This window comes from Nannobrachium achirus, assembly GCF_963921795.1.
Source record: "Nannobrachium achirus genome assembly, chromosome: 18".
Taxonomy (NCBI): Eukaryota; Metazoa; Chordata; class Actinopteri; order Myctophiformes; family Myctophidae; genus Nannobrachium; species Nannobrachium achirus.
In genome coordinates this window covers 38,707,208-38,730,985 of record NC_137825.1, presented here as the reverse complement: position 1 = coordinate 38,730,985, position 23,778 = coordinate 38,707,208, and the positions used below count along the sequence as shown (strand labels likewise).

Sequence of the window (23,778 nt, the reverse complement as noted above, 5' to 3'; positions counted from 1 at the left end):
CACTTTGAGAACCACTGCTTTATGGTACTAACCTCCACTCGTCCTAACATCACACAGACGTTCATTCAGGGAATGGGTGTAGTAGTAGTAGTATGGCAGTGAACACTGGATGGTCCAAATCATCCGTCAGGTTCCTGACAGGAGGAACCTCAACCAATTCACCTCTGTCCCTCACAAGGGGCACCACAACAGTCCTACTGTTGGGGGCTTGAACCAGTCCAGTTCAGAGTTCCATCGTTCATGACCTGTAATCTAGGTCCTGACCCAAGATGTGGGCACCCACTGGGGCACGGCCTCCACCCTCTCCAGCATGGCCTGGAGCTCAGCTAAGGCACTGACCGGGTCCTCCTTGACCAGGATGCGGTCCACCCAGTGGCCGTAGCGCTCGTCCATCTGCTCCGCCGACTGCCTCATCTCCTGGAGGTCCTCCCCCTGCAAGCAAACCAGGGATACTGTTCCAAATGCTACTTAAAACCCTCTAGAGCCCACTGTTGTAATATTACAACGTTTGTATTTTATCCAAAAAAAGGTTTAAATCATTTTATTTTAGCTCCCCCTACCACCTAAACATCACCATTGGATTCTATTGTTTAGTATTACAATGCCATTGGCCACAATATTTCCATATAAATATCCCCCACAGGGGCTGACATTCCAGAGTTTTGACGAACAACATCTCACTTTTTCATGGAAGCTATTCCTCACAAAAACATAAGTCGTTTTTGGTGATCATTAGAATGTCTAGAACATGTACATGTTATTAGTGTGAAAAATATCCCCCATATGTAAATTAGAGCATGATTTATGATTTATGGCTATAAAACCTTACAAAAACATTTTTTTTAAACATTACATTTTCCTCTGATTAAGACTCCTACAACACCATCTGATTTTTTTAAATTTTTTATTTCAAGTATTTCTATTTTTGGGCCTTAGAGGGTTTTAAACTATTCAGACCTGAGGCCGATCCTAAAAATCTTCTATGAGTCTTCTTGATCCTAATGGTTTTCTGGAAAACGCATGTTTCTATATCAGTGGTGCTTTAACTTTTAAATGTCAAGGACCTCTAGAATTATATGTATTTGACCGCGGATCCCCATCAAAATATTTTGTTCCGGGGACCCCCAGAAGCAGTTACAAATGAGTTACTTTAAAGAAATCTATTCAAAGATTTGCACACATTTTCACAGTGCTGCACTAAGCTTGTAGATCTGCTATTTTTGATTAGCTAAAGTACCAATAAAAAGATGGTTAAAGTGCTTAAAAAGTGACAGATGCTTTGCCGGACTAAGTGAGTGTACATGCCATTCTCATATTTGGTTCTTTTAACAAAAGTCCCATGTGAACGCTAACCGGACCAAATTCAAAATGCAACAATGTAAACATTTGGTCCCTGATCCGGACCTTCTAAGCGGACTTTGGGTGAGAAAGGCCCCTTGGTCTCTTTATAGTTATCGTAGTCTCTTCTCTTTGCTGCTGTAAATGTAAACTAATGATTTGAAACTAAGTAATGATTGAAACTAAGTGCGGACATCGATGACCAACTCTTATCCAGGCTATGTATTCTTAATTAGGAGGAACCACTGACGTAGAACAAATAAGCCGTCACTGTCGGGCAGAACCCTTGTATCCATGTATCTTTTCATACCGAGTTGTATGAGACGGTGTTACACAAAAGTTTAAATGCTCACAATTTGTGAGTTTGTAGAACTATTTTTGCATTAGTCTGGGGAATATCATTCCAAAATAGGGATGGCAAATTTAAAGCATTTAAAACTTTTGATTTTTATAGATATTTAAGCAAAAAAAAGTGACTAAGTGACTAAATAATAACTAACATAATAGCCCTGTTCTAACTTACCGTGATGGAAGAACTAAGTGAAGTGGACGAACCGGCCCGCCTGCATTGGCTGTCCTGGAACCGAGGCTTCACAAAGATAACATATGGCTTGAACTCAGCAGTACGTAGTGTCTTTAATGCCTGTTAAGAGGGCAAAATAATAGCACATCAAACGGCGCACAATATGTCACATCGCGACACGTGATCTTGTACATCGGCTATTTTCACTATTGGAAAATGTAAGCCAAAGGAAAATTATAATGACATGCCCAAATGCCTGGGTGAAAGTCTTTAATTATCCCTCTCTTGGAAATTGAGTTATACTGTACAGTAGCCTACCATGTCTCTTGTACACAATACAAGTTTTAAAGGTTATAGGCTACAAAATAAATACCTATTTGACAGATTAAATTCGTAGTATTATGGCAAAGGCTAACTTTGTACATGTAAGCAAGACAGCTGCAGCTAATTCATTAAAAAATGGGCATTTAAGAGTCAGGTGTGCACTGCCAATATGACCCAAAAACTTGTTGACTATATGTTTGTTAGTATTATTCATATTAGCTGCAGTTGTGTTGTTTACTATGCTTGCGTCAAAGAGTGCCAACGTCAGGCTAGCTTGCCTTTAAGATTATTTTAGCTTGAGGAATACTTTTACTTTGTATGGCAGCAAATTCAGTGTCTTATGGTTTAGTTCCCCTTCAAGGTGAAACTTGTAACTGCCTCAGCTAGCATCCTGTGAGCTGAACGTGGTAACTATGGTAATTCTGATTTTGTTGCTGTCCGGCAGAAACCTTATATCTCCAAATTTCATAATTTTATGTATTTTCTTTTCTTCAAGAGTGTCACACAAAATTTAAATTCTAAAACAATGTTATGATACATGTAACCTGTTGTAGCCAAATAAATAAATATGATAAAGATCGTCACACAAAAGTAATGAAAAAAAATCGCACCTGTGCGAAGTGAGCGGTGCAAACTAATTCCTGCGCGAATCAGTGTTGATAGGCATGCATGGCAATATTCTTTTTGTTGTGTATGATGTCAGTCTAGAGGTCTGCTCAGACTATATAAGTCTTTATCGTCATTTCTCATCAGTTAGTTGACCAAGCTACGGATTGAAACTTGTAAGAGTGTCATAGTGTAATGATAAGTGACCTTATTTACCTCCAGAGAGGCGAGAAGAGGCCAGAAGATGAATATATTTGTTCATTTGTATTTTAAACTTGTATTAGCTGCTTATCATTTATAACCTGTAAGATTTTCCACAGTCTGTCTAAAAGTGTGGTTATTTTATCGCTTATAAGTGATATTCATCTCAATTTTGAAATTCAAGGTTAGCACCGCTCAATAATTTTTATGACGTATTTTACGCGGCCTAAACGCATTATGACATATTTTACGCGGCCTAAACGCGTTATGACGTATTTTACGTGGCCTAAACGCGTTCTAAATCAGGGTTAACCAATCGGGTGCCTATGTGACTATGACATCATGGACAGATCAACAGAATCGAAGTGTTTCATTGGTCTAGCGAACTCATGTCATCATCATTTGTGACATCATAGTTTTGGTAAAAAAGCGGTCTATAGGAGCGGTTAGCACCGCTCAACAAAAAAAAGTATATATATATATATATATATATATATATATATATATATATATATATTATACCCGACTAAAGCGTATAAATGTATAAATGTTGTTAATATGATACTCACCTCTGGCTGCACGTCCACCAGACACACCTTGTTTCTATCTAATACGCTGCGAATGGAATCCAGACTGGTGCCGTACAGGTTGTCCTTATATTCCCCATATTCAATGAATCTGCAGGAAAAAAATCATCATGAGAACTTGCCCACAATGCGACTATATAAGCTGTTCTTGAGGGTAGTAGGGTGACACAGATTGTGAATGTGTACTGTACTGTTCTAACAAGTTTAATATTCACACTACAATGACTGATAACAGTCTATGCACTCCATCTCTTTTATTTAAACTTAAATTTTTATCCCACGATTTTTGTAACCCTTTTTTTCACCCAGTTCCAATTGCCTATGTAATCCTGGGCTCTGCTCTCCCTCTGCCACGCAACTGACTGACCTCATGCTTCCTTCTATGCATGAGGAGTCTAAGTTGCTTCTTTTCACCTGACAGAGTGGAGATTTCCCTGGTTTGGACGTAGCGCGTGGAAGGAACACGTTATTCCAACCAGTTCCTTTCCCCTCCATCAGGTGCCCCGGCTGGCCAGGGGGAGGCATTATTGAGACCAGGGTTACTGCATGTTTTTGTGAGGGTTTCTACCCTAGGAGACATGGGGAGAACATGCAAACTCCACACAGAAAGGCCCTATTGCCAACCCCACCTAGGGTGTGAGCGCTGATGACGCGGAGGGAGGAAGTGCCTCTGCCGCCAGTGCCCACAGCGTCCCCCGGCGGGAATCGAACCCATGCACTCCATCTCTCCTCAAATTAGAAAAACATTGATTATAAAGATAAGATTTGTCAAATAGCAAAGATAGCAATCTATAAGTTGTGAGTTTTGTGAGCCTTTAGATCAGCAATTTGCCTGTTTTGCTGCATGTTCGCCTATTTTCGCAGAATGTTCGCCTATTAGGACATGCCCAGACGAGGGACACTGGGGTTTATGTTGTTTAAAATCCCCGTCATGTTCAATTTGAGGACTCACTTGTTATTGTGGATGTCTGCATCAAAGGCTGCTTTAGTAATGAAGTGATACTCTACTCCTTCTCTCTCATGACTCTTCCTGGGTCGAGTGGTATCTGTGGGTCGAAACATGGAAAGGAATAAGACAATGTAATGTTTCTTCATGGATGTGTGATGGGGTGCACAAATGCATAATGCCTGCTGAGTAGGTACTGTTGTAAAAAAGAAAAGAAAAATAAACCTGGGTGTGTATTTTGATCCACCCTTCTTATAAACAGCAATATTTCCCGGAGGCACTTTTGGTCAACGTGCAAGTGGCCATATTCACTTAATTAACATATTTTTAGGTAATTTGAACAGTGCTATATGTGTCATTCTAAAAATGAAAAATAACCTATTTTCTTTTCAAAAGCAGAAAATAACAACATAGGACCTGCATATTGCTGTGCCGTTTATAGTGTGTTCATGCAGTTTGTGTACCTACAGTATGAGGACTCAACATTTGTAAAACTCAGCACAAAAAGAAGGGAAACCTGACTTCGGTCCATTATATCTCCCCTTTAATAATACCTTTTGCTTGGTGCATTGAATGATTGCAATCTCCCACAGTAATAAGGAAAAGAAAAAACAACACATATTTTCACACTTTGTTCATTTTAAGCTCAGTGTCAGGGAAGCCAGCAGAACAGTATTGCAAGCCATTTTGGCAAAATGTTGGTTGGCGCTACCCACACGTTTGGCTGTGTAGCTCATGCCTTGAATGCACGATGCTTACAAGCTGTACCTCATTGTAAAGGATGACGTATCAACGATAAACACAATACAAATGGTATTATTAAAGGGGAGATATAATGAACCGAAGTCAAGTTTCCTTTCTTTTTGTGCTGAGTTTATATTAGCTCATGGCTCCTATCCAAAACAAGCTCTGAATCAAAGAGCTCGAGATCACACAATCTCATCTGGCTAACCACCTCACCCCCCAGATCCATACCCTGGCCACACCAATATAATGCCTGAACAACCACTTTATCCAAATGTAGTTGGCATATCAGCTTGCTGACGCAATGATACCGTGTCATGATATTGATACTCATTCAGGAGCCACTACCTTTATAATATACAAGATATATCTGTTTTAAAAGAGCCAGACAGACTCACGAGGCACAGCCACTCCACATCGTCTAGGGTTCTCTGAGATCACCTTCTGTTTGAGTTCATTGAGCCTGGCGCCTAGGGAACCTACACACACACACACACACACACACACACACACACACACACACACACACACACGCACACATCATATAATGAGAAGCAGCACAGTTAAACACTTATGTCCCATGTACTTTGTTTAATGACGGATAGCGGAAGCACACAGCACATTGCAATCTTCTTTAAATATATATATAAATATATATATATATATATATATATATATTTTGGACATTTTTGTAATCGTTTGAAAATCTTCACCTATAGCCTAAATGCCAAAATTGGGACACCAGGTTGAAAGTGGTTAAGTTACAGTATGCATCATGGAACGAACATTTTACACGCATTTTGTTTTAAAGTAACGAGCAAAGCTGGACCAACCTATCAACACGATGAGGCGGGGCCTGTCATTCGGACTTGGCTGATATCGCGTTACTTCCTCATAGATCAGGAAGTCTGTCTGTGTGGCCACCGGAGTGCCAGGTTCTCCTGGTGAACCCTGGCGGTCTTTTTTGAGACGGAAACTTCTGCGCAGGCCAGCTGTGATCCGAGACAGACAGACAGACAGATAGACAGACAGACAGACAGACAGACAGGTGAGATGGACAGACTAAAAACCCTCTGGACAACCGTACTAGAAGTCTGATGTGCCACTTTCAACCAAAACTAAAATTATGAAAAGTCAGCTAAATAAATAGAAAAACTTTCAAACACACATTAATGTTAATAAATCCTAATAATACTCCTGCCAGACGATAAAGCAATGAGACAAACACACTGAATGACACCAATAGAAGTCAGTAAGGGTACCTGCGTATAAATCCCATGAGAAAGCACAGGAGACACGAGCCGCCTTACTCTTAGGAGAAACTACAACTAGCATTAGACCATTTATTCAAACAGCCCAATGTCAATTCATTTAATCCCAGCAAATAGAAGCAGGAGCTAAGCTTGGTAGCCATGCGATAAATTGCTGCGCCGGCAATGCAAGAAACGCTTTGCCCGAAAAACAAAGCATGTCGCATGAAGATAAGATCACTTGTGAAGCACAGCAAAGGGTATATGAGCTGCTATGAGGAACAGTAGCACAGTGGAATTCAAGAGTTACACTATTTTGAAAAAGAGCACACCAACAAACAAGCAAGCACACTGCAATTTATTACCACAACTAAAAAACTCTAAATACCAGTGTTAATTTTGACAGCACATTCTGATTTAGTCTTAGTCTTTTGAATAACACCATTTAGTTTTAGTCTAGTCTTAGTCGAATATTTTTAGTCTTATAGTCTTTTAGTCTTAGTCAACAAAATTAACACTGCAACAAACCACATCCATAGCACATAACGGTAACACCTTTTAGTTTTGATTCAACTGATGTTTCAAACTCAACGCTAAAATGCAAAGGGATGTCACAGGAAACTCCCAGAATCCGCAGCCGTGCCCTTTGAATGGAACAAGGGGTGCAGGCAAACACTGTAGCTGCTCTTGCATTGATTCCGTCTTTAAAACCACACTTACAGAGTGGTTTTATAGTCATATTGAAAGCGACATGTTGATTCAAAGGGCCGACAACCCGACACCAAGGTCTACTGTCCAAAACTGAATCCACACAAAACATTACTTGGACGAATCAAAACCGCAAGAGATGATTCCTCCCTAAGCAATTGCCCACAATTCACTAAATCAAAAATCTTAAGGCACGTAGCATTAAGGCATTGCTTATTGTCACTGTTGGTCAGAAACCTTGTGTCCAAAACCGCTACTTTTCATGGAAATTAGAAAAATAACCTGTGATCCAAAGTAGTTATTATCTAATCACAAGCTTTTCTTAGTATTTTTAATTTTGTTAAATATTAATACAATCCAACTCCAACCTGGCAAACCCCAGTTTGCGGATGTCCTAGGGGAAATATTTTTATTTTTGAGCGGGACTAGCCTCTCCAATACGTGACTTTGTGTGTATGTCCATGCAATATGGACAGTGTATCAAAAACGTATTACGAATTCATGTCCCTTTTCTGATTGGACAATATAATGATGAGATGTCATGTGGGTCTATCCTGTCCACATCATCATCATCAACACCGCTCACTTCACACTGGTGCGATTTTTCTTTTTTAAAGTAGGGAAATAATAACTAGACTGCACTCTGTCGAGGTGCCAACTTGCATCTTGTGCACTCATCTAGCCATCGCCTAGTCATTTTGCGTTACCTTCTCCTCGTTGGCTGGCCCCATAATTTGCGTCACTTTCCGAAGAATACGTAAAGTGCAAACAAAAATATGGAGTGAATATGAACGTCATACTCACCCCATATTTGGCCACATACATACCCACATACCCACAGACAGGTATAAAGATTACATGTCTTATTTTATATTGTATTTGTGTTCTTCTCTCTACCCGTACATGTATTTTTGAAGCGGTGAAAACCGCTTCCAATGAGTGGCTTTGTGTGTCCCACGCCCATATATGGTCATTTCAGTCCAGAATGAACAGGTTTTATCAAAAACAAAATGTGTGTAACATGTCCATATATGGTCATTTCAGTCCAGAATGAACAGGCTTTTTCGAAAACAAAATGTCTGTCACCTCATGTCCATATATGGTTGTTTCAGTCCAGAATGAACAGGTTTTATCTGTCCCTTACGTCCAGAATATCAGTCCAGAATGAATAGGCTTTTTCAAAAAGCATAATGTGTGTCCCATGTCCATATATGGTCATTTCAGTTCAGAATTCATTCAGAATATATAAAGAATGTAGAATTCAGAATATATAAAGAATGTATAGATCACAGAGTTCATAACTCTAGAACACATAGAATAAAAGTTCACCGCTTCACTTCAAACCGAGGTTTGATCTTTTTTCTTCCGCCATACTGCTGCTATGACAACTGCATGTATTTGAATAAAAGCTCTGTCTATCCATCTATCTATCTAGAGACACCAGGGTTTCTGCCCGACAGGAACATAATATACACAGTAGAATTGTTGGCGTGATGTAGAGGTGAGCTAAGCTGTGGCCGGTGATGGTTCTACAATGCTGTTGCATCATCATGCCTCCTCACCTATGTCCTGTCCACTCAGAGAGCCCTCACTGTCACAGTCTTCTGTAGGGAGGCAAGCAGGGAGAGAGAGAGACAGGGTAAGAGGTGGAGGGAGGGAGGGAGGGATGCTTTAGTGAGGTCTGTCAGTCAAGGCTCTGAGGAGGAGGGGAGGAGAGAACGGAACAGGCAAGTGGTGTGTGGGGAGTGGAGTGCATAATATGAAGGCAAGTCAAGGGAGGGATAACAATGGTTGTGTGTGTGTGTGTGTGTGTGTGTGTGTGTGTGTGTGTGTGTGTGTGTGTGTGTGTGTGTGTGTGTGTGTGTGTGTGTGTGTGTGTGTGTGGAGATAGAGAGAGAGCGAAAGAGGGGGAGAGAGAAAGAGCAGAAAGGCTTTTAACCACTTAAGCCCTACTTTAAAATTTGTCTGTAAGAAAATAGCTGATTCACGGGCCACCTACCTCTCTCTGTCCGATCATCTGAGGTTAGCAGTGAAGGAGGTAATGAAGAACAGCAGAGTATGACAAACATTATACTGTAGTAGTGAGTCATAATGTTAAAATTAAACAAAACCAAATGCATTTAATGCATCATTTTCTACAGTATTGAATAGCAAAAGGCCAGTTGAGCTACACAGATATGAACAAGGGGAAAGTTGGTTTGGCTACAATATGGAATGATGAAAATAGTTTCAGGAAAGGAGCTGAACTTTCCACCTCAATAAACAATCTCAAGTCATGAGATGGTGAATTGTTTATCTCACTTAAAAATGGTCAAAAGTACCAGGCGAAATGGCAGATTATACATTTTGAGAGATTAATTTAATTTCTCTTCTTCTAATCGGTCTTTCTATGTCTCCAGTTTTTGTAAACGCATGCTGTGGTATTTGTAAACAGCTTTGTGAACATCCATACTGCACTTATGCATTATGGAGTACAGTATAATTGGTATTTTGGTATATCCCAGAATACTGCTAATGTTAGTATGAATAACCAGGATAAAAACAGCTTACATGTGGGTGTTTTTGGAGATACAGGGGCTGGGAAAGTCCCCATTTTCATTCTGTACCTCAGGCGCCTGTGGAAAAATAAAAAGCATGAAAGCATAAGCAAGACATTATTGTTATTCAATTTTTTATCAGAAGCTGAGGAAGCTTTCGGGAAGGTTGACTCAACACTCAAACTCAGACATGAAAATTGATTCTTGAACATTAAATTACTGACTGAAAATTCCTGACCTGCGTTGCCAGTGTTATTACAATGATGTAAAGAGGTGTGTTCAGGTTTCAGTACCCATCATTGGCTGGGTTATTTTGCGTGAAATAGTCTCTCTTTCCTTCTCTCACACCCTCTCTCCCTCTCCCTCCCCTCCCCTCCCCTCTCACTCCCCCTCTCCCTCCCCTCCCTTCTCCCCCCTCTTGTGCTGGCGTCAACCGTTGCATAACAATGCAGATTTGCATGATGTCATCAGTGCTGTGATGGCAAGGTCAAGTGAAGTAGAATTTATTCATCATTAATTAATTATGATAAAAAGCACAATTTAAGTGAGTGGTGCTATTTGAGTTAATTTCATTAAGCGTTCTGTGAAGCTTGGCCAATGTGATCCAGGGCGTACAACAAACTTTGAGAGCTTTGTGCCACGATGTAGGCCACACTTCAGAACCCGTTTTTTTTTTTTTTTCTTTTGGCATACAACAAACTTTGAGCACTTTAAGCCAAGATGTAGGTCAGATGTAGGCCACGCTTCAGATCCCGGACAGAGATGTTGGAGCTTAGCTCCTTCAAGGAGCACCGCTCAAAAACAACCACAGGCATCTCCATATATGGGCATAATCCAGCCATCCGCCTGCCACAGACATACAACTTGAACTTTTTACCCTAGATGTGGTTCTTCATGTGAAAAGCAGAGTAGATCTTTCCTAACCTCTCTTGGAACTGTGTGGAAGGGATGAGGGCAGCGCGCAGGTTGGCGTCGCCCACTCTCTTGGCCTGCCACCACGTGGCATCATCGTGGCTCACCACCTGCAAGACGTCACCCCTCTTGAAAGGAAGTCCTGCCTCCTGACAGGGCGTGGCCTTGTCCTCGAATGGCGTGTAGTCAAACAAAGCCCGCAGGTAAACCTGGAGGGGTATGCAGAGAGAATTACTCAGCTGACTAAAAACGTTGGGATCAATAGATAATGTTACTCATAGGAGATCATCCGTTGGTACGACTGTAAGACATCTGTAAGGACCTAGATCCAAGGTTAGATTAAAGAGTTCTGGCAATGTGTCAGGTAGTTGGCTTTGTATCGTTTATGATATATATATAGTTTATAGATATAGGTCTCTATTTTCTTCCATGCCTTACCCCCCTTATCCCTAAACTCTTTTGCCATTTTTTACTATTTTGAAAAATATTTTTAAATATTTCAAATAGCTGATCTAAAAGCGTCGGCTAATTTAAGTATTTTGAAAGGTTTTTCAAAATAGAAAAAAAGGCAAAGACGTTTAAGGATAAGGGGTAAGGCATGAACGGAAATATAGCTCATAGTCTGTGTTTTGGAGAAAGTGTAATTAATTTGGCGGCGAATCCGGAATTGGCAATGGAAATTAGGAAATCATGTGTTTAACTGTCCCCACTGAAGCTTGTCACACTTATTTAGCTTGTTTGATGGAGGAATTGACAACTGACAACGTTACTCTCCTACACAACAGTGGTGGAAAAAGTACTCACATTTATTATTTTTACTTTGACATTTTACAAGTAAAATTATCAGTACGTCAATATAGAAATACTCTGTTACAAGTGAAAGTCCGGAATTCAAAATGTACTTGAATAAAAGCTCACAATGCATCCCGATGCACTGTGAGCTTGTAGCTATCTTTGAATCACAATGTGGTTACCCAGCTTTCTTTTAGTTTGTCTTCCTCCATGACGGCTGGGATGATTTTGAGGGTGATGGAGCCTTGGGCTTGGGACTGGTAAGAAGAAATATAGAGAGAGATATCATCATGAGTCATCAGCTGGCCATCATTGAATAATTGCATTGAAAAAAGGATTGATATTACAATGCAAATTAACCAATTTATATGCTGCCTTTACCAGAATCTGGCTGATTTCATCTGGTCTTTTGTGTATTATCAGATTTCCATTGACCTCTCGAAGTTCATCCCCGACATGGACCAGGCCTGGGGGGAAAAAAAGCAAACACACACACACACACACACACACACACACACACACACACACACACACACACACACACACACAAGAGTGCAAAAAGCACATTATCCAGAGCACAGATTCTTTTCCAAACATAAGCCCCAGCTATGAGCTAAACAGAATGATAATGTTTTCCATCACCATAAAGGGGATGTTATTGCCATGGCAACGAACAAGCCTCATTTGTAATCTCGCAAGACGCAATCCTGTAGCACTAATCTCAAAGACTTCATCTCTGTTGACAGTTGTGGTGAACTACTTCCATTTTAGCGGAAGGCCACAGCATCATCATCTCTCCTATCACTTCATCAGTAATTGATAAGTCCTGTTGAGTTCAATTTGCTGTGAAATTAATCCATCCTCTAAGAGCAGAGATGAATTCACCCCTGGTTTAAGGTCGCACACATACAAACTTCTTGTGTCACTCAAGCATGTAGCTCAGAATGTTGTTTTGAATCATTGTCTTTCCGATTTTTTTATACAAAGCAATAACAAACAAATACTTAACATGCAGAAATGTGTGCCATCATGTGTTATTGCTCTCACCACTGCGGTCAGCGGCCCCTCCCCTCATGATTCTGGCCACAATCACAGCGCCTGTTGCCTCGTCTCTTCGGATTGTTGCCCCCTGGAAGATACAACCAACCCAGTAAACACACACACGACTCTAGCCTTCACTTTACTCATCCAAAGTTTCCCTAACGGCCGTACTACACCAAGCCGTTTCGCGCGTGTCAGTGCGTATGCGTGAGTATGCGCGTTTTGGATAGATCCAATGTATATCAATTCAGCCGGCTACACCAGGCGTACGGATAGCGCGAACCACGGATAGGCATTCCCTAAAAATAGGATCGGTTCTATTTTTTAAGCACGCGCATGCGTTTTGTACACAAACTATCTGGTCTTCCTCACATATACTCCCTCCTTGGTGTAGCCTTTACGCGTACGCGAGCGCCTTCACGGACAGTACGCGCGTATGTGCGCATTTTTTGGTGTAGTCCGGCCGTAACAATGAGGAGGTGAACTTAACTCGAATTGAATTCATGGATATTTTTTTGCTTTTGTCGCATTCCTAAGCCAATAATTTGTGACTAGCAGTGGTTCCCTATGGAGACACAAAGAGTCTTCTCAAAATATTGGCTTAGGAATGCGACAAAAACGAATGAGGTGAGTAATCAATAGAAAAACAGATATACTGTATATACAGTATGTATTTTTTTAGGTGAACTATCCCTTTAATGAATTAATATTGTCATGGTCTCACCAGCGGCTCCTTGTTCTTGACCAGGCGGACTATCTTCACTGACTCCTCCTCCAGGTCATCATCCAGGTCATCAGGCAGTGGCGGCAGGACGGGGTCAAAGTTCTTCTGGGCTACCGTGTCATGAGCTGACAGCACTGCCTGAAGGATAGGGATGGGTATCGTTCACCTTTGAATCGATACGATACCTTTTTCGATACCTGGGAATCGATACGATACCCTTTTCGATACTTTTTATTTAAGTTTAACTGCTCTACCCCAGCGGTAGAGCAGTTGTGATGATGATGATCACACAGTGTGGCGGAGCGGAGAGTATAGACGTTGGATAATCATCATAATAATAAACATTATAGGCTATTGTCGGCTATTTTCACAGTAACGAGTGTAGCCTATAAAGCAGTCATTAAACTCTCAGTAGCCCAACTGTTACAGATGCGACCGGCCAGGGGTGCGTTCCAAAGTATCGAAACGAGGTATCGTTCGTTTTTACGTGAACCGATACCCGATAGTATCGATGTCATCCAATCTTTACCATTAAAAGTATCGCAGACGATACCCATCCCTACTGAAGGACACATGCACAGAGGAGACTTTTTATCAGTGGTGGACAGTAACTAAGTACATTTACTTGAGTACTGTACTTTGAGTCGTTTTTTATTTTAATTTGTTTTGCAAGCTGATGACTTTCACTCCACTACATTTGACAAATATTGTACTTTTGACTCCACTACACTTTTGGAAGGGAAGGACAATATATTATTAATGAACCACTTGAAACCCTGTTTCAAATATAGTGAAAATAGCCAATCTACAAGTTCACAACAGATCTGCTGTTCTGACAATTTCAGAACATTTTGGACAAGTTCTGACAATTTCTGAAAATGTAGGCTATACTTAGTAATCCATACTTTGAAATACTTGAGTATATACAACTCGGTCAGCACACGCACAGATACAAACAAACAAACGCACACACTGGCACAGTGAGTGCATTTGCTTGTGATGCCAGAGGAAAAGCCGTGGGATTACCAAAATCAGCAGGGATCATCCCAGGATCTGCCATTTAGATTCGGACATATCTCCTTGTGTGAAAAGTGGGTATTAAGGCCTGAGGATGGCGCTTGCTAGAGGATAGCTCAGAGGGTCACTCAAATAGCCAGGGTTCATCCCAGGGAACATGAATGTGCTCAGCAAGTTGGAAATGATTATTATCAGTAATGGTGTCCTTTGTAATCAGGTATAATCATGTATTTCAACTATGTTGCCAATGTTTGTATGTATGATGCAATCATGGCAATTGTAATTATATATAATCATGATGCGTACCAACTTTGTTGGCTAATTGTTGTTTGCAAATCATGTCCTACTAATGTTTATTATCGTGTTATACATACTGTGGGTAGAGGCCTCGTATAAGCTCTCTGAGCTTCTCATCCTGGCACTTTTCCCTCCTATAGTATAGTTTGTGTACTGTTTTTTTATGTGCTAAATAAATCAGATCAAAAATCTAAAAGGAAAGGCCATGGGGTCACCATTATCAGTGGGTTCATGTTTGTCCTTTCTGAGTGCATAAGGTTTCATCATGGCAATCTGCAGATATCTATATATATGTTACCGGATGTTTGGGTAACTCAGGACGTTCTATGTAAGAGCGCTTGTTTTGTCGTTCACCACACACCAATCACCACCAGGTGGCGACGACAGCCATTCACTAGTGAAGGCGCTGACGTCACTCGTTTGCGACTATTTGCGACTTTATTTACTAGCCTAGCCTAGCCTAGCTTAGCCATTAGCTCCATTGTAGTCACTTGGACAGGGCGTTTATCGTGGGCTTGCCCAGGCCTTACGGCCTGGGCATAAATATAACGATTGCATTCACCACGGCTTCGTAACTCGCGCGGCGCTCCGCCGGCCGCGCGGCCCTGGCCCGCTCTTCGCGGCCACTCGCACCTGTGGTGCTCGGGGGCGAAGAGCAGGACCAAGGTCCGCTGGCCTGCGCGCCGCTTGCAATGTCGTGGACAATCGAGCGGCTCCGTTCCGCCCCGTGCTGCACGACGAGTGCTCCGTTTCTCGACCGTCCTGTTTCTCTAACAAACCGTGACATATATATGTGTGTGCAACAGGTCAGGACCTGTGACTACAGGTGGTACTGGACAAGAGGAAATGCCATAAGGTAACCAAAGTTATTGTCTGGGGAGCATAAAGATGCACAGGAAATTCTACAGCAATCAAGACAGCAGTTACAGTATGATAGTAGCATGATACTGACCATGATACTGACCATGATACTGACATTATACTGACATTATACTGACCATGATACTGACATGATACTGACATTATACTGAGCATGATACTGTCATGATGATACTGACATTATACCGACTATGATACTGACATGATACTGACATTATACTGAGCATGATACTGTCATGATGATACTGACATTATACTGACTATGATACTGAGATGATACTGACATTATACTGACCATGATACTGACATTATACTGACCATGATACTGACCACGATACTGACATTATACTGACCATGATACTGACATTATACTGACCATGATACTGACCACGATACTGACATGATACTGACCATGATACTGAGTACTGACCATGATACTGACATTATGATTATACTGACCATGATACTGACCATGATACTGACATGATACTAAATCACACACTGGACAACAGTCTAGTTTAATGTAAAATCGGATATTTGGAAATCGATATGCTATTTGGTTGAATGCAAATGGTTTTTTGCTTGATGGTATCGTTTAGAGGAAAAGTCACCAAGATGGTAGGGTTCATCTGGGCTTCATGAAAGTGTAGACAATTAAACAGCAATCCAGACAGTATTTATTTAGATAAAGTATATTGTTTGGGACCAAAGTGTTGGGTCGATGGATATACCCATCCTAAGGATAAAAAGAGAAATGGATGGAGGAATGAAGAGAAAGAACACATTCCCGGGGGCTACTTTCAGAAATACAGCATTCCTAATTAGGAAATGACAGTGTAAATGTCACAAACTGCCATCCACTTTCCACCCGTCAGGCCCAGAAACCATTAAACTGAGCATAAGCACTTGATAACTATGATTAGGGACCAGGGAGGAATGTCTGCACCCTGACAGACCGTGGTGGCTTTACACACAGCCCCGCACCACGGCTGGCTGGTGTTATGTAATGGATGATCGTCTTAAAAAGAGGGAGGGAAAACCCACCGGCTTAGAAAAGGGAGACGCACTGATTTTCAAGAGATCAAACAACCGGAACGAGTGGCGGTGTCTGATTAGAAAGACATGGGAAGTGGCACTAGTCATTAGGCATTTTCGTGTGAATAGTGGAAGGTGGTTTGTGTGCTACATGTGTGTGTGTGTGTGTGTTTGAGAGTGTGCAGTTTTCACTTTTGTGTGTGCTGAACGATCGAAGCTGCGTGGAGAGACCTAAACGTTGTCACCTTAACCCATTAAGACTTGGAACGCATTATTACGCATTATTACTTTAACTATTAAAACATAAAATAATAAAATGTTCTACTGGGAGCTACAGATGAGTGTCAGTACTAAGCGGTACCTTGAGGTGAGGTGTGCTCAGCAGCAGCAACAGTTCTCTCTCGTCATCTTCCATTGGTCCACTCTGGAGCTCCTCTGCCAGCTGGTGAGCGGAGCATCAGCATCACACAATGTTAAACATGTACAATAAGCATTTTCAAAATGTAAAACAATTCAGTAAAATTATGTTTGTGTCGATGTCAATCGACATGTCTCAAATGCCATTAAAATGAAATGGAATGTTTTATTTGCATTGATGTTGTTTGTTGTTAGTGTGAGAGTGAGAATTCCTAGTGTGCCTTGGAACTGCACTTACATCTTCCACCAGGCAGGAGGCGCTGTGTAGAACCGGGGTAGGACTCTGCTTCTCATACTGCTTTAGCTTCTCATGGATCTGTGACCCAACACACACGCACGCACGCGCACACACACACACACACACACACACACACACACACACACACACACACACATTCCAATCTTGTATTTTCCAACTCCCACCGATCAGCACATCATAAAACCCGTTGTGACAACCTTGTATCTCTATGTTTTAACAGTTTTTTCTCCCCCGTAAATGAATACCGTACTTCATTGCACAAGAGTGTCACACAAAAGTAGCAAAAATAAATAATCTATAAGTGTGTCTGCGGGTTTTATAGATAATGAACCAATGAAAAGTATGTGACCAAATTATTATCTACGTTTGATACAATGGATGACAGGGAGACACCATAGGTGACAGGGAAACTTGTAAGGAAGTAGGGCTTCTGCCCGACAGACAAATATAATAAATAGGCCCTTGTCACAATTATTACATAATCGTTCAATTGCAATTATTTGACATAATCACAATTATTTTGTCACAATCGTCGTTTCCATGTTTAAAAATGTTCATATATTTTTGAACATTTAAAAAAATAGTGGAAATAGCAGATCTACAAGCTCAACTTGTCGCGATGCGACGCGTTGTGAGCTTGTGGATCGGCTATTTCCACCATCAATGTTATTTTTTAAGTTGTCAAATACGTCAGTAATTCTTTGTATATTTAGTTTATGTGTCATATCTGCCATGTGCAACTACAAGCCAAACAGGAATGTAATAGAGGGTATGCACGTCCACTGGGACCCGCCCCCCTAATCTAGACTGAGTGGCAAAACATTGAGCAGCATGGAGCATTGGAGTTTGGAAGTGCTAGTTACAAATTACTCAACAGGCCCTGCACCACCTGTTTCTAATTTGCACATAATGCAAGAGGCAGCAGGATGTTGTGTTGTTGAAAACAAGTGCTTCCAAACTCTGACACTTGGAAAAATAAAAACCTGCACAGAATGTCTTGACAGAAAGTAGCTCATAACATGCCTATGGTGGATTTTTATGAAACAAAAACTTTGCAGATAGAAAGAGGATAATTCAAGCTTTCAGTACAGCCGCAATGTTGGTGAGTTAACTTTGTTTAATACAATCAGATAGGACTTTTCTGTTTGGATGTATGGGCTGTCAATGGCAGAAATTAGTGTTTTGCCACTCAGTAGGCGTGTTCCCACATAACTTCCAGCAACAGTGATGTCACGCGCATACCCTCTATTGTCAACGACAAAAACACAATTAAATCGTTAATCATTTGAGTGACAACAAATCCTCATGTAAAATGTCACGATCGTGACAGCCCTGGGCGCTTGTACCTTCATGAGATAGCCGAGGCTCTTCTCACTGAAGACATCCTTGAGGAACACCAGGTCCTCTTTATGGTTAGCATCAGGATGCAGCTGAGATGTGAGCAGAGCCAGAGTCTCATGGAGACCTACCATAATAATAATAATACATTTTATTTATATTGCACTTTACATTTAAAACAAATCTCAAAGTGCTACAACACATTAAAAAAAGGTTTAAGGAAAGAGGGGTTAAAGTGTTTAGCCCAGGGACACCTCAACATATTACCGTGCCGGGAATCGAACTTGAGACCTTCAATTTCCCACATGGTCTCTCTACCCAAGTACCCATTAAGCTGCTTATCATGGATATAAATGCTAAGCAGGCCTTCTCGACTTCGATTTTTGGATCAACTTGCCAAGAGATAAATGATCTAAATGAGTTTGAATGTGGCTTCATTATTGGGGCGTGGATGGCAGGGAGCTTCAGTCACAAAGACTGCTCAACTGGTTCAATAGGAGTAATGACTAAAGTGACATCTTTATTTCGATCTGTGGGAGAGACGTCAGTAAATAGAAATTGTGGTCAGAAGCACACATTCAACAATCGGGATGCTTGTGCATTAGTGTGATAAGGACAAACAGGAGAGCAACGCTTCCTTGGTTGACTGAGGATGTGGGACGTGATCAGACTGTGTCAGCAAGAACAGCCCATCAACAAAGTTTAGAGAGGGATGTTATAGTAGGGTTGCAGTGCATATAAAACCCTCATAACAAATACAGATGCATATTTGAGAGTTCATTGCTGAAAAATCTTAGGCAATAGTACAGACATGGAAAAAAGCATGTGTCCCCACCCACAGGTCAGGAAAGGTCACTGAATGGTTGGACAAGGTGTGAATCATGTACTATGGCCTTTGCAGTCACCAGATCTCAACACATTTGAGAAACTGGATCAGTGTGTTAGACAGCACTCCTCCCCACCCTTACAGTATACAATGTAAGTGAATTAAAGTTGTTCTGAAAGCTCATGGCAGCTCAGCTAACTAAGAGATGTGTTTGTTTCTTTGTTTGAATAATGTTTAAAAGTATAGCTTTTTAAATGATCAAAAAAGATATATATATATATATATATATATGTATATATATATATATGTATATATATATATATATATATATATATATATATATATATATATATATATATATATATATATATAAACACATTTTTTTTTACTCGAGTCATGGCCAATAAAAAATGGTCTGTGACCTACTGTACGGCATTGTCACTGATTATAGTTTACTATACAGGTTGGAGGTGTAAAAAGTGGCTAAAAGTCTTTGTCCTACAAGCTCCGTCAGTTGAAGTTTCAAGAAATAACAGGTCAGATATCAATATGGCCAGAAGAAAAAAACAACAGGAGCTCATAAAAAGCGGGAGCGGAAGCAGGCTTACTGTAGTTCCCTCGATGGTGCCTACTGTACTGTATATACATTTCCTGCACACTGTAAACACTCATTACAAATCATACACACATTCTAGAAAAACATCTCAATTATGCATGACTGTTGTTGTTGTAACACATGCATCATGTATGCACCTGCCTGCACCCATATTTATAATGCAGAGAGGCTACTTTAAACCAACGTCGGATTGGACGTGGCTTTCAGGGGTGTCGCACCAAATTCTGGGCCCTGGGTACAAGGATTCACTGCGGGCCCCCATGAATGTTCTTCATGGGGGGGGGGGGGGGGGGGGGGTTTAACCCATGGGAACGCATTATTACGCATTCTTTTGTGTTTTAACTATTGAAAAATAGCTCACAGCGCGCCACCACGCTGCGGGCTTGTAGTTTTTGAAAAATCATGAAAAGTTGTGCAAGTCTTTAAATATTTCAGATCCTTCTAAGGTTTTTTGAAAAACCTATGTTTCTATGTCAGTGGTGCTCAAACTTCTTCATGTGAAGGACTCCCAAAATTGCCCACGGACCCCCATCTCAAAATATTTAGTTCCTGGGACTGGGACCCCCCCAGAAGCAAAATTTGAGTTACAAATGTTCACTTAAAAATGACATAGTGTATATTCAAAGATTTGCACACATTTAGGTGCCGTGCTGTGAGCTTGTATATCTGCTATTTTTCAATATCTTAAAGCTATACTGTGTAAGTTGCTAAACTAGTGGTCAGTGCTTTTTTCTGCCGTTTTTCGCCCGGAGTCGTCGCGGACCACCGCCGCGGACCACCGCCGCGGACCACCGGAGCGGCGCCACAAACCACCGCGACCGATACGAATCCGTGGAGGGGTAGAAAGTAATTTTCTGGCCAGGATTTGGGGATTAAGAGGTTAAGAATCCTTCACCATGGTAAACACTGTAGCTGAGTGAGGCTACTTCCTGAAGACACGGCAGATACGCTGTGATTGGCCGGTAGTGTATTATGTGTGTATGATCCGCGATGTGATTGGCCAACGTATACACAACGTATACAGATGATGCAGATGACGTAATTTTGCCGCAAAATCCGGTCCCCGGCCAGGATCATAGAAAACATATAAAGAGAAGGCTTTAGAAGCTGAAAATGTGGGTGTTCTAAAACTTTAGTGATTTAACAGTTAACACGTTGCAGTCCGAAATAGAATGGTGGTTGGTAGATTAGCCGTGAAATTTCTATTATTGTATTGTGATCTGAGACATAATATTATGTTTATAAACATGACCCCGCAGCCCCTCCATCTTGAACAGCGCCGCTGTTTTTTCTTTTTTTTTCCCCCCCAGGCCAGTAACTCACCATGATTTTCTCGATCTCCGTTGGGATAGAATGGGGGTTTTGGCCGATCGTCGATGTCCCCGTGCGTTTCGCGTGCGCGATCCTTTCACGTAAATGTCCCCGCAAATAGTCCATGTGTGACTGAAGAACAGAACTGAAAAGTTTCGCTAGCATAGCCCCAAGCATGGCTGCAGGAGGAGCTCGAGTGTGTAGACAGTAAACGGATGGGTGGAAGGTGCCTTGGAGAAGGAGAGGCGCTGACGTCACCTCTGCTTCATGCACGGTCTGCATGAGCCATCAGTGCACGAGTGGTGACTAGGGAAGGTTAGACGATCGCCGATTTTCGGATCAAAAGCTTTTATTCCGGTTTTAAAGACAAAGTCCGGGAATAGACGGCCTGGCTGAGAGTCCCTGGGGGGATGTGCGATATAGTACGGTTTTAACATTAAGGGGCCCCCCTTGGCTTAGAAGGTGTTAATAGGACAATTTTAAGATTTGTTTTATAAAAAAAGTTACATGGTATAACTTTAAGTATACAATAATTAAGGCCTCTCCACTCAGTAATCCCCCCCCCCCCCCCCCCCCCCCCCCCTTGTGACGCCCTTGTTGACTTTACCTGTGCTTGCAGACAGTATGGGCATGGCTTCAATCATTTACAGTGAGCTGGAGGGAGCAGATGGGAGGAACATGGGGAACAAAGACGACAGCTCCTCTGAGTCCTCTCCTCCCGCTGCTCCTGTCCTCGGTTATGACAAGGCTGTGCACAAACAAACACACAAACAGTCCACAGGAAATCATGTATTAGTAACGTGATACGAAACAATCTATATTACAACGGCAGTTTAACCGCAATAACCCACAGTGTCCCCATTTGGGATAAATCTTAAGATTTTTTTTCACATACTACAATAGTAAAAAAACAATAACAGATCTACAAGCTCACCTGCAACGCGACATGAGCTTATAGATTTTTTAATCTTTAAAAGAGGTTAACAGCACTTTTAGTTACAAAATTCTTCAACACAAAAGAAGGTGAACAGCAACATCAATAACGAACAGGTTTGAAATTGTTTACCGTCAGGTGTTTATAAACAGGCAAAGATATAACAATATTTATCTGCATCACCTCTAGGTAATGAAGCCAGACATGTGAGCAGATTGGGGTCCACCCTATGTTCCCCAGGTTCTATATTCCCCACAGGTTAACCTGCATTAGTTTTACTGAGGTTAGGGTTAGGGTTAGGATTAGGGGTAGGTTTAGGTGGTAAGAAAGTGGGGAACATAGAACCTGGGGAACATAGCTACGGTACTCAAAAGTAGCCTCGTACCCGCCCTCTTCCGGAAACCATTTCATTTGTTTCTCCTGGAGAACGGAAGTTGGTCGTTTACTAGGCTAACTCAAAAGCACCAGCAATGCTGGCAATGAGATGGTGTAGTGGTCTCAAGCTCAATCTATCAGTGCACCAGAGAGCTCAGAGGTTCCATGATCAAATCCCAGTCCACCTACCTAAACTTCATTGCTGGAGTACTTTGACCTTACATCTACTATGATACATTTTTTACTTAAAGCTATACTCTGTAACTTTTCCAATAGAACTAATCTTAAAATTGTCCTAACTAAAAAAAATCGCTAAAGTTTTAGAACACCCACTCCGTTAATTTCAGCCCCTAAAGCCTTCTCTTTATATGTTTTCTACTGAGCTGTGACAGGGGCTGCATTTCGCGGCAAAATTACGTCATCTGCATCTTTCCGTATACGTCGTATATACGTTGGCCAATCACAGCGCGGGTCATACACTACCGGCCAATCACAGCGAGTCTTGCCGTCTCTTCAGGAAGTAGCTTGTCTCAGCAACAGTGTTTACACTGGTGTTGGAGTCTTGCCTGTTACTCCCCAACGCCTGGTCGCAGAGGAACGTGAGACCCCTCTAAAGATGCGTATCGGCGAGGTGAAGGCAATCGCGGTGTTGCGGCCCCACTCCGGTGGTCCGCAAAAAGCAATACCGCTACCGACCAGTAGTTGAGCAACTTCCATAGTATAGCTTTAAGTAATGTATGGTTATTATTAAACATGGGTACATCGCTTCAGTGTTCCAATCAATTTCTGTATGCCTACTTTATGTGTTTTAATGGCTGAAATTGTACCAATGCGAGCAAGCAAGCCTGAAAATGATCAAAATCACAATATTCAAGGTGAAACCAAGCCAGTAGGCTACGTTTAAGTATGTGTTAGTTGTCCTAGACGACAAGCCAAGTCTTGATGTCATGCCCTGACACCAATGATTGGCCTTGCAACATCATGCAACCCTTATGGCAGTTGCAAAGAGTTGCTTTGATGCGGTTGACCTTAAAACGGTTTTGTAGCAAGGAGTTGCATGGTGAATCATTGGTGCAAAATTCAATAGAACGCAAGAAAATATATGTTAAGATTTAGTTATTGGGGGAGGACCTTCAGACCCCAGTTGGGGTATAAATACTAAGCAGGCCTTCTCGACTTCGATTTTTGGATCAACTTGCCAAGAGATAAATGATCTAAATGAGTTTGAATGTGGGTTCATT

The 23,778-nt window shown here is 41.5% G+C and overlaps 1 protein-coding gene across 1 annotated transcript; it reads right to left on the bottom strand.

Moving 5' to 3' along the window:
- Positions 1-252: 252 nt before the first annotated feature.
- LOC308302735 (MAGUK p55 subfamily member 3-like) lies at positions 253-21,872 on the bottom strand (the record flags this gene model as incomplete). The annotated part of the gene is made up of 19 exons (XM_080747021.1): positions 253-432; positions 1,862-1,981; positions 3,562-3,670; positions 4,532-4,625; positions 5,668-5,748; positions 6,103-6,261; positions 6,532-6,591; positions 8,790-8,831; positions 9,227-9,244; positions 9,778-9,842; positions 10,689-10,885; positions 11,651-11,725; positions 11,850-11,935; positions 12,516-12,597; positions 13,234-13,371; positions 16,823-16,903; positions 17,117-17,194; positions 18,484-18,602; positions 21,836-21,872. 19 exons carry the CDS (start codon positions 21,870-21,872, stop codon positions 253-255), a joined length of 1,821 nt encoding a protein of 606 aa, XP_080603147.1.
- Between the last annotated feature and the right edge of the window lie 1,906 nt (positions 21,873-23,778).